Source organism: Octopus sinensis, linkage group LG14 (genome assembly GCF_006345805.1).
Source record: "Octopus sinensis linkage group LG14, ASM634580v1, whole genome shotgun sequence".
Taxonomy (NCBI): domain Eukaryota; kingdom Metazoa; phylum Mollusca; class Cephalopoda; order Octopoda; family Octopodidae; genus Octopus; species Octopus sinensis.
The window spans coordinates 33,339,243-33,356,458 of NC_043010.1; the positions used below are offsets into that span (position 1 = coordinate 33,339,243).

Here is a 17,216-nt window from a genome sequence, read left to right on the forward strand (position 1 = left end):
TGCTGCGGACATCGATCGGGAGTTGAAATTGAAGAAGAAAGTAAGTTGAATTGGGAATTTAAATTGTAGAATCGTAATGGTAATGGCGATTTTCAAGTTTTAGCATAAGAAGAAGAAGAGGAGAAAAAGACCGCCAATGGCTGAAGATGGGAAGAATGGGATTACGGCTTGAGGTAGCCTAAGGTTAAATTTTGTAGAGAGAGAGATAGAAAGATAAATCAAGTTATGGCGAAGGCTTGAAGTAGCCTAAAAGTTAAATTTTCGTAACAATGTATGAATAAACGTAGTAACACGAATAAAAATAGTAAGATAAATTTTTAAGAACTTGCTGCGGACATCGATCGGGAGTTGAAATTGAAGAAGAAAGTAAGTTGAATTGGGAATTTAAATTGTAGAATCGTAATGGTAATGGCGATTTTCAAGTTTTAGCATAAGAGAAGAAGAGGAGGAAAAGACCGCCAATGGCTGAAAGATGGGAAGAGTTGGATTACGGCTTGAGGTAGCCTAAGTTAAATTTTGTAGAGAGAGAGATAGGAAAGATAATCAGTTATGGCGAAGGCTTGAAAGTAGCCTAAAAGGTTAATTTTCGTAACAATGTATGAATAAACGTAGTAACAACGAATAAAATAGTAAGATAAATTTTTAAGAACTTGCTGCGGACATCGATCGGGAGTTGAAATTGAAGAAGAAGGTAAGTTGAATTGGGAATTTAAATTGTAGAATCGTAATGGTAATGGCGATTTTCAAGTTTTAGCATAAGAAGAAGAAGGGAGGAAAAAGACCGCCAATGGCTGAAAGATGGGAAGAGATGGGATTACGGCTTGAGGTAGCCTAAGGTTAAATTTGTAGAGAGAGAGATAGGAAAGATAATCAAGTTATGGCGAAGGCTTGAAAGTAGCCTAAAAGTTAATTTTCGTAACAATGTATGAATAAACGTAGTAACAACGAATAAAATAGTAAGATAAATTTTTAAGAACTTGCTTGCGACACATCGATCGGGAGTTGAAATTGAAGAAGAAAGTAAGATGAATTGGGAATTTAAGTTGTAGAATCGTAATGGTAATGGCGATTTTCAAGTTTTAGCATAAGAAGAAGAAGAGGAGGAAAAAGACCGCCAATGGCTGAAAGATGGAAGAGATGGGATTACGGCTTGAGGTAGCCTAAGGTTAATTTTTTGTAGAGAGAGAGATAGGAAAGATAAATCAAGTTATGGCGAAGGCTTGAAAGTAGCCTAAAAGGTTAAATTTTCGTACAATGTATGAATAAACGTAGTAACAACGAATAAAATAGTAAGATAAATTTTTAAGAACTTGCTTGCGGACATCGATCGGGAGTTGAAATTGAAGAAGAAAGTAAGTTGAATTGGGAATTTAAATTGTAGAATCGTAATGGTAATGGCGATTTTCAAGTTTTAGCATAAGAAGAAGAAGAGAGGAAAAAGACCGCCAATGGCTGAAAGATGGGAAGAGATGGGATTACGGCTTGAGGTAGCCTAAGTTTAAATTTTGTAGAGAGAGAGATAGGAAAGATAAATCAAGTTATGGCGAAGGCTTGAAAGTAGCCTAAAAGGTTAATTTTCGTAACAATGTATGAATAAACGTAGTAACAACGAATAAAAATAGTAAGATAAATTTTTAAGAACTTGCTTGCGGACATCGATCGGGAGTTGAAATTGAAGAGAAAGTAAGATGAATTGGGATTTAAGTTGTAGAATCGTAATGGTAATGGCGATTTTCAAGTTTTAGCATAAGAAGAAGAAGAGGAAAAAGACCGCCAATGGCTGAAAGATGGGAAGAGATGCGATTACGGCTTGAGGTAGCCTAAGGTTAAATTGTTAGAGAGAGAGATAGGAAGATAAATCAAGTTATGGCGAAGGCTTGAAAGTAGCCTAAAAGGTAAATTTTCGTAACAATGTATGAATAACGTAGTAACAACGAATAAAATAGTAAGATAAATTTTTAAGAACTGCTGCGGACATCGATCGGGAGTTGAAATTGAAGAAGAAAGTAAGTTGAATTGGGAATTTAAATTGTAGAATCGTAATGGTAATGGCGATTTTCAAGTTTTAGCATAAGAAGAAGAAGAGGAGGAAAAAGACCGCCAATGGCTGAAAGATGGGAAGAGATGGGATTACGGCTTGAGGTAGCCTAAGGTTAAATTTGTAGAGAGAGATAGGAAAGATAAATCAAGTTATGGCGAAGGCTTGAAAGTAGCCTAAAAGGTTAAATTTTCCAAACAATGTATGAATAACGTAGTAACAACGAATAAAAATAGTAAGATAAATTTTTAAGAACTTGCTGCGGACATCGATCGGGAGTTGAAATTGAAGAAAGGTAAGTTGAATTGGGAATTTAAATTGTAGAATCGTAATGGTAATGGCGATTTTCAAGTTTTAGCATAAGAAGAAGAGAGGAGGAAAAAGACCGCCAATGGCTGAAAGATGGGAAGAGATGGGATTACGGCTTGAGGTAGCCTAAGGTTAAATTTGTAGAGAGAGAGATAGGAAAGATAAATCAAGTTATGGCGAAGCTTGAAAGTAGCCTAAAAGGTTAAATTTTCGTAACAATGTATGAATAAACGTAGTAACAACGAATAAAAATAGTAAGATAAATTTTTAAGAACTTGCTGCGCGGACATCGATCGGGAGTTGAAATTGAAGAAGAAAGTAAGTTGAATTGGGAATTTAAATTGTAGAATCGTAATGGTAATGGCGATTTTCAAGTTTTAGCATAAGAAAGAAGAGGAGGAAAAAGACCGCCAATGGCTGAAAGATGGGAAGAGTTTGGATTACGGCTTGAGGTAGCCTAAGGTTGAATTTTGTAGAGAGAGAGATAGGAAGATAAATCAAGTTATTGCGAAGGCTTGAAAGTAGCCTAAAAGGTTAAATTTTCGTAACAATGTATGAATAACGTAGTAACAACGAATAAAATAGTAAGATGAATTTTAAGAACTTGCTGCGGACATCGATCGGAGTTGAAATTGAAGAAGAAAGTAAGTTGAATTGGGAATTTAAATTGTAGAATCGTAATGGTAATGGCGATTTTCAAGTTTTAGCATAAGAAGAAGAAAGGAGGAAAAAACCGCCAATGGCTGAAAGATGGGAAGTTTGGGATTACGGCTTGAGGTAGCCTAAGGTTAAATTTTGTAGAGAGAGAGATAGGAAAGATAAATCAAGTTATGGCGAAGGCTTGAAAGTAGCCTAAAAGGTTAAATTTTCGTACAATGTATGAATAAACGTAGTAACAACGAATAAAAATAGTAAGATAATTTTTAAGAACTTGCTGCGGACATCGATCGGGAGTTGAAATTGAAGAAGAGTAAGTTGAATTGGGAATTTAAATTGTAGATCGTAATGTAATGGTGGCGATTTTTAAGTTTTAGCATAAGAAGAAGAAGAGGAGAAAAAGACCGCCAATGGCTGAAAGATGGGAAGAGATGGGATTACGGCTTGAGGTAGCCTAAGGTTAAATTTTGTAGAGAGAGAGATAGAAAGATAAATCAAGTTATGGCGAAGGCTTGAAAGTAGCCTAAAAGGTTAAATTTTCGTAACAATGTATGAATAAACGTTAGTAACAACGAATAAAATAGTAAGATAATTTTTAAGAACTTGCTTGCGGACATCGATCGGGAGTTGAAATTGAAGAAGAAAGTAATTTGAATTGGGAATTTAAATTGTAGAATCGTAATGGTAATGGCGATTTTCAAGTTTTAGCATAAGAAGAAGAAGAGGAGGAAAAGACCGCCAATGGCTGAAAGATGGGAAGAGATGGGATTACGGCTTGAGGTAGCCTAAGGTTAAATTTTGTAGAGAGAGAGATAGGAAAGATAAATCAAGTTATGGCGAAGGCTTGAAAGTAGCCTAAAAGGTTAAATTTTCGTAACAATGTATGAATAAACGTAGTAACAACGAATAAAAATAGTAAGATAATTTTTAAGAACTTGCTTGCGGACATCGATCGGGAGTTGAAATTGAAGAAGAAAGTAAGTTGAATTGGGAATTTAAATTGTAGAATCGTAATGGTAACGGCGATTTTCAAGTTTTAGCATAGAAGAAGAAGAGGAGGAAAAAACCGCCAATGGCTGAAAGTGGGAAGAGATGGGATTACGGCTTGATGTAGCCTAAGGTTAAATTTTGTAGAGAGAGAGATAGAAAGATAAATCAAGTTATGGCGAGGCTTGAAAGTAGCCTAAAAGGTTAAATTTTCGTAACAATGTATGATAAACGTAGTACAACGAATAAAATAGTAAGATAAATTTTAAGATCTTGCTGCGGACATCGATCGGGAGTTGAAATTGAAGAAGAAAGTAAGTTGAATTGGAATTTAAATTGTAGAATCGTAATGGTAATGGCGATTTTCAAGTTTTAGCATAAGAAGAAGAAGAGGAGGAAAAAGACCGCCAATGGCTGAAAGATGGAAGAGTTTGGATTACGGCTTGAGTGCCTAAGGTTAAATTTTGTAGAGAGAGAGATAGGAAAGATAAATCAAGTTATGGCGAAGGCTTGAAAGTAGCCTAAAAGGTTAAATTTTCGTCAATGTATGAATAAACGTAGTAACAACGAATAAAAATAGTAAGATAATTTTTAAGAACTTGCTGCGGACATCGATCGAGTTGAAATTGAAGAAGAAAGTAAGTTGAATTGGGATTTAAATTAAGAATCGTAATGGTAATGGCGATTTTCAAGTTTTAGCATAAGAAAGAATAGGAGGAAAAAGACCGCCAATGGCTGAAAGATGGAAGATGGGATTACGGCTTGAGGTAGCCTAAGGTTAAATTTTGTAGAGAGAGAGATAGGAAAGATAAATCAAGTTATGGCGAAGGCTTGAAAGTAGCCTAAAAGGTTAAATTTTCGTAACAATGTATGAATAAACGTAGTAACAACGAATAAAAATAGTACGATAAATTTTTAAGAACTTGCTGCGGACATCGATCGGGAGTTGAAATTGAAGAAGAAAGTAAGTTGAATTGGGAATTTAAATTGTAGAATCGTAATGGTAATGGCGATTTTCAAGTTTTAGCATAAGAAGAAGAAGAGGAGGAAAAAGACCGCCAATGGCTGAAAGATGGGAAGAGTTTGGATTACGGCTTGAGGTAGCCTAAGGTTAAATTTTGTAGAGAGAGAGATAGGAAAGATAAATCAAGTTATGGCGAAGGCTTGAAAGTAGCCTAAAGGTTAATTTTCGTAACAATGTATGAATAAACGTAGTAACAACGAATAAAAATAGTAAGATAAATTTTTAAGAACTTGCTGCGGACATCGATCGGGAGTTGAAATTGAAGAAGAAAGTAAGTTGAATTGGGAATTTAAATTGTAGAATCGTAATGGTAATGGCGATTTTCAAGTTTTAGCATAAGAAGAAGAAGAGGAGGAAAAAACCGCCAATGGCTGAAAGATGGGAAGAGGGATTACGGCTGAGGTACCCTAAGGTTAAATTTTGTAGAGAGAGATAGGAAGATAAATCAAGTTATGGCGAAGGCTTGAAAGTAGCCTAAAAGGTTAAATTTTCGTAACAATGTATGAATAAACGTAGTACAACGAATAAAAATAGTAAGATAAATTTTTAAGAACTTGCTTGCGGACATCGATCGGGAGTTGAAATTGAAGAAAAAGTAATTTGAATTGGGAATTTAAATTGTAGAATCGTAATGGTAATGGCGATTTTCAAGTTTTAGCATAAGAAGAAGAAGAGGAGGAAAAGACCGCCAATGGCTGAAAGATGGGAAGAGATGGGATTACGGCTTGATGTAGCCTAAGGTTAAATTTTGTAGAGAGAGAGATAGGAAAGATAAATCAAGTTATGGCGAAGGCTTGAAAGTAGCCTAAAAGGTTAAATTTTCGTAACAATGTATGAATAAACGTAGTAACAACGAATAAAAATAGTAAGATAATTTTAAGATCTTGCTGCGGACATCGATCGGGAGTTGAAATTGAAGAAGAAAGTAAGTTGAATTGGGAATTTAAATTGTAGAATCGTAATGGTAATGGCGATTTTCAAGTTTTAGCATAAGAAGAAGAAGAGGAGGAAAAAGACCGCCAATGGCTGAAAGATGGGAAGAGATGGGATTACGGCTTGAGGTAGCCTAAGGTTAATTTTGTAGAGAGAGAGATAGGAAAGATAAATCAAGTTATGGCGAAGGCTTGAAAGTAGCCTAAAAGGTTAAATTTTCGTAACAATGTATGAATAAACGTAGTAACAACGAATAAATAGTAAGATAAATTTTTAAGAACTTGCTGCGGACATCGATCGGGAGTTGAAATTGAAGAAGAAAGTAAGTTGAATAGGGAATTTAAATTGTAGAATCGTAATGGTAAGAGGAGGAAAAAGACCGCCAATGGCAGAAAGATGGGAAGAGATGGGATTACGGCTTGAGGTAGCCTAAGGTTAAATTTTGTAGAGAGAGAGATAGAAAGATAAATCAAGTTATGGCGAAGGCTTGAAAGTAGCCTAAAAGGTTAAATTTTCGTAACAATGTATGAATAAACGTAGTAACAACGAATAAAATAGTAAGATAAATTTTTAAGAACTTGCTGCGGACATCGATCGGGAGTTGAAATTGAAGGAGAAAGTAAGTTGAATTGGGATTTAAATTGTAGAATCGTAATGGTAATGGCGATTTTCAAGTTTTAGCATAAGAAGAAGAAGAGGAGGAAAACCGCCAATGGCTGAAAGATGGGAAGAGATGGGATTACGGCTTGAGGTAGCCTAAGGTTAAATTTTGTAGAGAGAGAGATAGGAAAGATAAATCAAGTTATGGCGAAGGCTTGAAAGTAGCCTAAAAGGTTAAATTTTCGTAACAATGTATGAATATGTAGTAACAACGAATAAAATAGTAAGATAAATTTTTAAGAACTTGCTTGCTGACATCGATCGGGAGTTGAAATTGAAGTAGAAAGTAAGTTGAATTGGGAATTTAAATTGTAGAATCGTAATGGTAATGGCGATTTTCAAGTTTTAGCATAAGAAGAAGAAGAGGAAAAAGACCGCCAATGGCTGAAAGATGGAAGAGATGGGATTACGGCTTGAGGTAGCCTAAGGTTAAATTTTGTAGAGAGAGAGATAGGAAGATAATCAAGTTATGGCGAAGCTTGAAAGTAGCCTAAAAGGTTAAATTTTCGTAACAATGTATGAATAAACGTAGTAACACGAATAAAAATAGTAAGATAAATTTTTAAGACTTGCTGCGGACATCGATCGGGAGTTGAAATTGAAGAAGAAAGTAAGTTGAATTGGGAATTTAAATTGTAGAATCGTAATGGTAATGGCGATTTTCAAGTTTTAGCATAAGAAGAAGAAGAGAGGAAAAAGACCGCCAATGGCTGAAAGATGGAAGAGATGGGATTACGGCTTGAGGTAGCCTAAGGTTAAATTTTGTAGAGAGAGATAGGAAAGATAAATCAAGTTATGGCGAAGGCTTGAAAGTAGCCTAAAAGGTTAAATTTTCGTAACAATGTATGAATAAACGTAGTAACAACGAATAAAAATAGTAAGATAAATTTTTAAGAACTTGCTGCGGACATCGATCGGGAGTTGAAATTGAAGAAGAAAGTAAGTTGAATTGGGAATTTAAATTGTAGAATCGTAATGGTAATGGCGATTTTCAAGTTTTAGCATAAGAAGAAGAAGAGGAGGAAAAAGACCGCCAATGGCTGAAAGATGGGAAGAGTTTGGATTACGGCTTGAGGTAGCCTAAGGTTAAATTTTGTAGAGAGAGATAGGAAAGATAAATCAAGTTATGGCGAAGGCTTGAAAGTAGCCTAAAGGTTAAATTTTCGTAACAATGTATGAATAAACGTAGTAACAACGAATAAAAATAGTAAGATGAATTTTAAGAACTTGCTGCGGACATCGATCGGGAGTTGAAATTGAAGAAAAGTAAGTTGAATTGGAATTTAAATTGTAGAATCGTAATGGTAATGGCGATTTTCAAGTTTTAGCATAAGAAGAAGAGGAAAAAGACCGCCAATGGCTGAAAGATGGGAAGAGTTTGGATTACGGCTTGAGGTAGCCTAAGGTTAATTTTGTAGAGAGAGAGATAGGAAAGATAAATCAAGTTATGGCGAAGGCTTGAAAGTAGCCTAAAGGTTAAATTTTCGTAACAATGTATGAATAAACGTAGTAACAACGAATAAAATAGTAAGATAAATTTTTAAGAACTTGCTGCGGACATCGATCGGGAGTTGAAATTGAAGAAGAATAAGTTAATTGGGAATTTAAATTGTAGAATCGTAATGGTAATGGCGATTTTTAAGTTTTAGCATAAGAAGAAGAAGAGGAGGAAAAAGACCGCCAATGGCTGAAAGATGGGAAGAGATGGGATTACGGCTTGAGGTAGCCTAAGGTTAATTTTGTAGAGAGAGATAGGAAAGATAAATCAAGTTATGGCGAAGGCTTGAAAGTAGCCTAAAGGTTAAATTTTCGTACAATGTATGAATACGTAGTAACAACGAATAAAAATAGTAAGATAAATTTTTAAGAACTTGCTTGCGGACATCGATCGGGAGTTGAAATTGAAGAAGAAAGTAAGTTGAATTGGGAATTTAAATTGTAGAATCGTAATGGTAATGGCGATTTTCAAGTTTTAGCATAAGAAGAAGAAGAGGAGGAAAAAGACCGCCAATGGCTGAAAGATGGGAAGAGATGGGATTACGGCTTGAGGTAGCCTAAGGTTAAATTTTGTAGAGAGAGCGATAGGAAAGATAAATCAAGTTATGGCGAAGGCTTGAAAGTAGCCTAAAAGGTTAAATTTTCGTAACAATGTATGAATAAACGTAGTAACAACGAATAAAAATAGTAAGATAAATTTTTAAGAACTTGCTTGCGGACATCGATCGGGAGTTGAAATTTAAAAAGAAAGTAAGTTGAATTGGGAATTTAAATTGTAGAATCGTAATGGTAATGGCGATTTTCAAGTTTTAGCATAAGAAGAAGAAGAGGAGGAAAAAGACCGCAATGGCTGAAAGATGGAGAAAGATGGGAAGAGATGGGATTACGGCTTGAGGTAGCCTAAGGTTAAATTTTGTAGAGAGAGAGATAGGAAAGATAAATCAAGTTATGGCGAAGGCTTGAAAGTAGCCTAAAAGGTTAAATTTTCGTAACAATGTATGAATAAACGTAGTAACAACGAATAAAAATAGTAAGATAAATTTTTAAGAACTTGCTGCGGACATCGATCGGGAGTTGAATTGGAAGAAGAAAGTAAGTTGAATGATTGGGAATTAAATTGTAGAATCGTAATGGTAACGGCGATTTTCAAGTTTTAGCATAAGAAGAAGAAGAGGAGGAAAAGACCCCCAATGGCTGAAGATGGGAAGAGATGGGATTACGGCTTGATGTAGCCTAAGGTTAAATTTTGTAGAGAGAGAGATAGGAAAGATAAATCAAGTTATGGCGAAGGCTTGAAAGTAGCCTAAAAGGTTAAATTTTCGTAACAATGTATGAATAAACGTAGTAACAACGAATAAAAATAGTAAGATAAATTTTTAAGATCTTGCTGCGGACATCGATCGGGAGTTGAAATTGAAGAAGAAAGTAAGTTGAATTGGGAATTTAAATTGTAGAATCGTAATGGTAATGGCGATTTTCAAGTTTTAGCATAAGAAGAAGAAGAGGAGAAAAAGACCGCCAATGGCTGAAAGATGGGAAGAGTTTGGATTACGGCTTGAGGTAGCCTAGGTTAAATTTTGTAGAGAGAGAGATAGGAAAGATAAATCAAGTTATGGCGAAGGCTTGAAAGTAGCCTAAAAGGTTAAATTTTCGTAACAATGTATGAATAAACGTAGTAACAACGAATAAAAATAGTAAGATAAATTTTTAAGAACTTGCTGCGGACATCGATCGGGAGTTGAAATTGAAGAAGAAAGTAAGTTGAATTGGGAATTTAAATTGTAGAATCGTAATGGTAATGGCGATTTTCAAGTTTTAGCATAAGAAGAAGAATAGGAGGAAAAAGACCGCCAATGGCTGAAAGATGGGAAGAGATGGGATTACGGCTTGAGGTAGCCTAAGGTTAAATTTTGTAGAGAGAGAGATAGGAAAGATAAATCAAGTTATGGCGAAGGCTTGAAAGTAGCCTAAAAGGTTAAATTTTCGTAACAATGTATGAATAAACGTAGTAACAACGAATAAAAATAGTACGATAAATTTTTAAGAACTTGCTGCGGACATCGATCGGGAGTTGAAATTGAAGAAGAAAGTAAGTTGAATTGGGAATTTAAATTGTAGAATCGTAATGGTAATGGCGATTTTCAAGTTTTAGCATAAGAAGAAGAAGAGGAGGAAAAAGACCGCCAATGGCTGAAAGATGGGAAGAGTTTGGATTACGGCTTGAGGTAGCCTAAGGTTAAATTTTGTAGAGAGAGAGATAGGAAAGATAAATCAAGTTATGGCGAAGGCTTGAAAGTAGCCTAAAAGGTTAAATTTTCGTAACAATGTATGAATAAACGTAGTAACAACGAATAAAAATAGTAAGATAAATTTTTAAGAACTTGCTGCGGACATCGATCGGGAGTTGAAATTGAAGAAGAAAGTAAGTTGAATTGGGAATTTAAATTGTAGAATCGTAATGGTAATGGCGATTTTCAAGTTTTAGCATAAGAAGAAGAAGAGGAGGAAAAAGACCGCCAATGGCTGAAAGATGGGAAGAGATGGGATTACGGCTTGAGGTACCCTAAGGTTAAATTTTGTAGAGAGAGAGATAGGAAAGATAAATCAAGTTATGGCGAAGGCTTGAAAGTAGCCTAAAAGGTTAAATTTTCGTAACAATGTATGAATAAACGTAGTAACAACGAATAAAAATAGTAAGATAAATTTTTAAGAACTTGCTTGCGGACATCGATCGGGAGTTGAAATTGAAGAAGAAAGTAAGTTGAATTGGGAATTTAAATTGTAGAATCGTAATGGTAATGGCGATTTTCAAGTTTTAGCATAAGAAGAAGAAGAGGAGGAAAAAGACCGCCAATGGCTGAAAGATGGGAAGAGATGGGATTACGGCTTGATGTAGCCTAAGGTTAAATTTTGTAGAGAGAGAGATAGGAAAGATAAATCAAGTTATGGCGAAGGCTTGAAAGTAGCCTAAAAGGTTAAATTTTCGTAACAATGTATGAATAAACGTAGTAACAACGAATAAAAATAGTAAGATAAATTTTTAAGATCTTGCTGCGGACATCGATCGGGAGTTGAAATTGAAGAAGAAAGTAAGTTGAATTGGAATTTAATTGTAGAATCGTAATGGTAATGGCGATTTTCAAGTTTTAGCATAAGAAGAAGAAGAGGAGGAAAAAGACCGCCAATGGCTGAAAGATGGAAGAGATGGGATTACGGCTTGAGGTAGCCTAAGGTTAAATTTTGTAGAGAGAGAGATAGGAAAGATAAATCAAGTTATGGCGAAGGCTTGAAAGTAGCCTAAAAGGTTAAATTTTCGTAACAATGTATGAATAAACGTAGTAACAACGAATAAAAATAGTAAGATAAATTTTTAAGAACTTGCTGCGGACATCGATCGGGAGTTGAAATTGAAGAAGAAAGTAAGTTGAATTGGGAATTTAAATTGTAGAATCGTAATGGTAATGGCGATTTTTAAGTTTTAGCATAAGAAGAAGAAGAGGAGGAAAAAGACCGCCAATGGCTGAAAGATGGGAAGAGATGGGATTACGGCTTGAGGTAGCCTAAGGTTAAATTTTGTAGAGAGAGAGATAGGAAAGATAAATCAAGTTATGGCGAAGGCTTGAAAGTAGCCTAAAAGGTTAAATTTTCGTAACAATGTATGAATAAACGTAGTAACAACGAATAAAAATAGTAAGATAAATTTTTAAGAACTTGCTGCGGACATCGATCGGGAGTTGAAATTGAAGGAGAAAGTAAGTTGAATTGGGAATTTAAATTGTAGAATCGTAATGGTAATGGCGATTTTCAAGTTTTAGCATAAGAAGAAGAAGAGGAGGAAAAAGACCGCCAATGGCTGAAAGATGGGAAGAGATGGGATTACGGCTTGAGGTAGCCTAAGGTTAAATTTTGTAGAGAGAGAGATAGGAAAGATAAATCAAGTTATGGCGAAGGCTTGAAAGTAGCCTAAAAGGTTAAATTTTCGTAACAATGTATGAATAAACGTAGTAACAACGAATAAAAATAGTAAGATAAATTTTTAAGAACTTGCTGCGGACATCGATCGGGAGTTGAAATTGAAGAAGAAAGTAAGTTGAATTGGGAATTTAAATTGTAGAATCGTAATGGTAATGGCGATTTTCAAGTTTTAGCATAAGAAGAAGAAGAGGAGGAAAAAGACCGCCAATGGCTGAAAGATGGGAAGAGATGGATTACGGCTTGAGGTAGCCTAAGGTTAAATTTTGTAGAGAGAGAGATAGGAAAGATAAATCAAGTTATGGCGAAGGCTTGAAAGTAGCCTAAAAGGTTAAATTTTCGTAACAATGTATGAATAAACGTAGTAACAACGAATAAAAATAGTAAGATAAATTTTTAAGAACTTGCTGCGGACATCGATCGGAGTTGAAATTGAAGAAGAAAGTAAGTTGAATTGGGAATTTAAATTGTAGAATCGTAATGGTAATGGCGATTTTCAAGTTTTAGCATAAGAAGAAGAAGAGGAGGAAAAAGACCACCAATGGCTGAAAGATGGGAAGAGATGGGATTACGGCTTGAGGTAGCCTAAGGTTAAATTTTGTAGAGAGAGAGATAGGAAAGATAAATCAAGTTATGGCGAATGTATGTATGTATGAATATGACACAATATTATCTATCTGTCTGTATACATATGTATGTTTATACAGAAACTCATTTATCAACAAAATCATTAAAGATATTTAGTCAATTGGAGATATGACTATAGAAAGCATGAAATGTTTTATTTTCGAAAGCATTAGCTTCATTTAACTAAATGTTTCTAACAATCACATAGAGAAATTTGTGTTTATCTGTGTACATACATTCACACATACTGAGAGACAGCTAGATAATGAATACAGTTATATTCATAAGAATGTGTATGTGTGTAGTGTATCATTGTATAGGGAATGAAAGACTTGACAGACTGAAAGAATGGAGATTCTTATTTTTTTACTTTGAAGGTGCACGATGGTGTATAGTGTGTGTGTGTGTGTATGATGATATATGTCGGATTGTGTGTATGTCTGTAGGTGAGTATATATGATGGTGTATGTTGCTTTGTGTATGTATATGATTGTATTTGAAGATGTATATTGGTTCATTGCTTCATATGATAAAAAGCAGTGTAATTTTTATTAGTCAGCAGAATTACTAAGTCTAGCATGCTCTGTTTTTACAGGAACACCAGTGAAAGACTTGGTGGCCGACAAACAAACATTCAGGCTGAAATAAATGTAAGCCATTCTATTTAAGTTTTCAAGTGAAAGTAATGAGAGAATTATTTGTTGGGAAGCTCCGCATTAATTGACACCTTGTGTGTGGTTTTGGGTGACTTCATCTGAAGGCACAAAAACTCTTCCCCTTCTTGCTATTGTAACTTCAACCTTTATATTTAAGCATCTAGAGATGTTTTTTTTTTTTTGTTTAGTCTTTATCTAAAATGAAATTATTTTGTTTGCAGGCTGCCATTAGAGCTGTTGAACAAGCAAAGGCCAAAAATATTTCAAACCTTACTATCAACACTAGTAGTGAGTTCATAATGAACAGTAAGTTATGTTTGTTTCTCCTATGAATCAACTAATCCTTAACCTATTTAGTGTTTGTGGATGTTATTCCCTAACTTCTTTCATTTGGAACCCAAGTATTTTACTTCCATCAGTGAATGTCCAGAGGATCTCTTAGTGTTGTGTGTGACTGCATCCTATTGCAAAATTATTATATGTTAAGGTTGAAGCAGAAAATTGTGCATATTATTTTAGCACCAGATCGATGCTGATTGAACAAAGCAGACTATCCTGTTTTGTTTTGTTTTTTTATTTCTTAAATGTATCTAGAACTACATTTATCCAATGTGTCTATCCATTTTTAAGATGGTAGGGAATGATTTGAGGGAGATCAGATTGCTATTTCTAGCATGTTAAGTAATTATAGAGCCTCCCTCATTGGCCTGGGGATTAGGTATTTCCAGAATACCTCTTTTACAATATTCACCTTTAGCAGCAGGGCTTTTTACATGTAGTCTTCCAGGAACAAATTGGCAGATGTTTATATGTTTATTGGTCAGCTTCATTGTAGCAAATAGCAGCTGGAGCTACACTTATCTTTGCTCTTCACAGAATATTTGTACAAGTAAATCTGTTACAGGTAATATTTATGTGGAATACTTTTGTTTTTATTTTTCAGTTTGTTTATCTACTTCTCATTCATCATAATATTGTTATTTCTGTTTGTATAGCTGTGCATGGGGAGACTCATTGAACCAAGTGACACCATAGTCATGACCTTTGCTAGTGTCATGTAAATGGCACCTGTGAAATCGTAGTCATGGCTGTTACTGGTGTCATGTAAAAGGTGCCCATGCCAGTGGCACATAAAAAAGCACCCATTACACTTTCGGAGTGGTTGGTATTAGAAAGGGCATCCACCTGTAAAAACCATGCCAAATCAGACTGGAATCTGGTGCAGCTCTCCAGCTTACCACTTCCAGTCAAACCGTCTAACCCATGCCAGCATGGTAAACAGACATTAAATGATGATGATAATGATGATAGCCACACCCACATCTCTCATGTCACAGGTGTTATTTTATTAACCATACATATCTTGGAACTATTGGGTCATGCCATAAATAATGTGGTTTTTTGTACTTCTTTCATTTTTCAAAATTAAGATAAACAAAATTCTTTTCCAGTCTAAAATATACTCTCCTTCATTTTCTACAATGCTCTTCCATATATCTGGTACACTTGCCCCTCTTCCAAAATTCACTTGTCTGTGACGAAAAATACTCCTCCAGTACAGTTCTGACCTCATCTGCAAAATTCCTATTTTTTAGCCCAAATAATTTTGAAGACTGCAGAATAAATGATAATCAGATGGGGCAATGTCCGGTGAATATGGTTTCCCATTCAAACTGCTCCAGCCTTTGGAATGTCATCCTTGCTATATGTGGCTGAGCATTATTCTGATGGAAGAACACCTTTCGTCTTGAAACCAAAAATAGTTGTTTTTCTTTTAGTGCTGACTTAAGTTGCTCAAGCTGCTCGCAGTAGATCTCCTTTGTTATTGTTTGGTTTGGGTTTAAAAGTTCAATGTGGACTAAACCTTTCATATCCCACCATACAGATAACAACACATTATGTGGTGCCAGTGTTTCTCCTTTTCCTACCCAATGTCTTCAGTGCTTGACATGTTTATAGAGAACCCATTTCTTGTCACCAGTCACTACTTGGTCCAAAAAAGTTCATTTGTGAGATGTAACAGCAAAGAAGAACACCCATTCACTCTCTGCGCGCAATTAGACTCAGGACGTTTGTGGGGGACCCATTGACCTAATTTGCTGACTTTTCTAATGGCACACAGGTGTTGATGAATGGTTGAATGACCAAATCCAAGTTTCTCTGCTAGTTCCTCAACAGTTACAATGGGATTTTGTTCCACCAGGGTTTGCAGGATGTCCTTGTTGGGCTCTACAGATCTTCCAGAATGAGGCTCGTCTTCTAGGCTGTAGTTTCTGGCTCGGAATTTCTGGAACCACTGTTGATACTGGCTTATGCTTATTTCTGAACCCCATATACTGCATTAATATACCTTGCAATTTCTGTTGCTTTGTTGCCTTTATTGAACTTATAAAGCATAATATACCGAATATGCTCCTTTGTCATTTCCATAACAGCTTTGACAAAATAACTGTTAAAATTGCACTGTACTCTTCAAAACTTGCACTAAGAATAAGCACAAGGTAAAATTAGAAACAAAGTGAGGGTTGACAATAGGAAATACATCTGGCTGTAGAAAATCTGCCTTAACTATTTCAGTCTGATCCATGCAAGTATGGAAAAATGGATGTTAAATTATGATGATGGTGGTTTCTCTGGTGTTTGCTGTCATTATTGACTTCCATGATAATTACTTTGTGTATTTGTGTATCTTAATCATGAGAGAAGTGGGGCCTTAACCTGAGCGTCAACACTTCAGAGCTTGCAATAAATTTAAATTAAAAGGAACCAAGAGATTAACACAAATACTTGCAACAGAATAAGTTAGAGGCCATTAGTGACCAGAGGGTAGTGTTACGCTGGGTGGGATTTTAAATGTAACACCAAAAAGTTAGGCCTAAGACAATAATGTTAAATCTGTTCCTTCTCTCCCTCACACCAGGTATAACTAAATGGTTGGAGGGTTGGAAAAAGAAGAACTGGATGAAATCAAGTGGAGAAGAAGTGACAAACAAAGAAGAACTGCAGGAATTGGATAAGAAATTGGAGGGAATCAATGTTAAATGGGTAAGTTTAAGCAGGACGAACTGGGAAGCTAAAAGAAAACTCTATCATGACATCTAAACCAACTGAAGGATTTTATTCTGTGTGTGTGTGAGAGAGAGAGAGAGAGAGAGAGAGAAAACATGTTTGATTGTGTGCTTTGTTTTTTTTTTCCATTGTGGTCTAATTAGAAGAGGTTAAGATTACTTATCAAGGTTTGCAAAGATTTTGGTAAGAGATTAGAAAATCTGACTGTAATTTTGGAGGAGAAAAATTTTTCAGTCTGTGTGCTTTTTACCTTTCCTACTGATCATCTTGATGATATAGTAGAAGTTGATGATGGTATGAGGGGTTTCTTCCATATGTTGCAGACTGTTAGGTTTGGTTGTGTGAGCAGTGTGGAAGGACATATCTAGGAGAATGGTTTCAGTCCCACATTTAACTGTCTGATGAGTCAGAGGTGAAACATATGTTGTGAAGAGTCATCAGTGTAGAACTGGTAGTGTCAACCAGTGAGTTGAGGTACCAGAGAACTGGCAAGGGTTGTTGTGCTTTGATTAGCTGTAAGTTGGAGCATTCTGTGAGGTGCAACTCTAAAAATGTTGTTGTTTTAACCCTAGATCAACCCTAATTGAACAGACTTATGATCAAAGGTATTCTAGCCAAGGCCATGCATCTTTTCTGAAGTATGTCCTATTCCAAGACAGCAGGGTGTGATTTAAGAGAAATTTGGCTTTTTCTAGCAAGTTGTTACTACTTAGATGCTCTCTCCTCCCTTTTCTCTGATAATGAAGTAAAAGCTTTGAGGTGAGAAATAGATCAATAATTTTTTAAT

General features: G+C 35.4%; 1 protein-coding gene across 5 annotated transcripts in view; it reads left to right on the plus strand.

Moving 5' to 3' along the window:
• The window catches only part of LOC115219314 (ribonuclease H1), a 135,182-nt gene that overhangs the window by 116,273 nt on the left and 1,693 nt on the right, over positions 1 to 17,216 (plus strand). For 3 of the 5 annotated variants that reach the window (XM_036508842.1, XM_036508841.1, XM_036508843.1), the window contains one exon: positions 16,281 to 16,405. In XM_036508842.1, the coding sequence (XP_036364735.1) occupies positions 16,281 to 16,405 (125 nt within the window). Of the gene's footprint in view, positions 1 to 13,299; positions 13,355 to 13,581; positions 13,667 to 16,280; positions 16,406 to 17,216 lie in introns of all 5 variants that reach the window. The other 2 variants (XM_036508844.1, XM_036508845.1) reach the window with 1 other exon arrangement.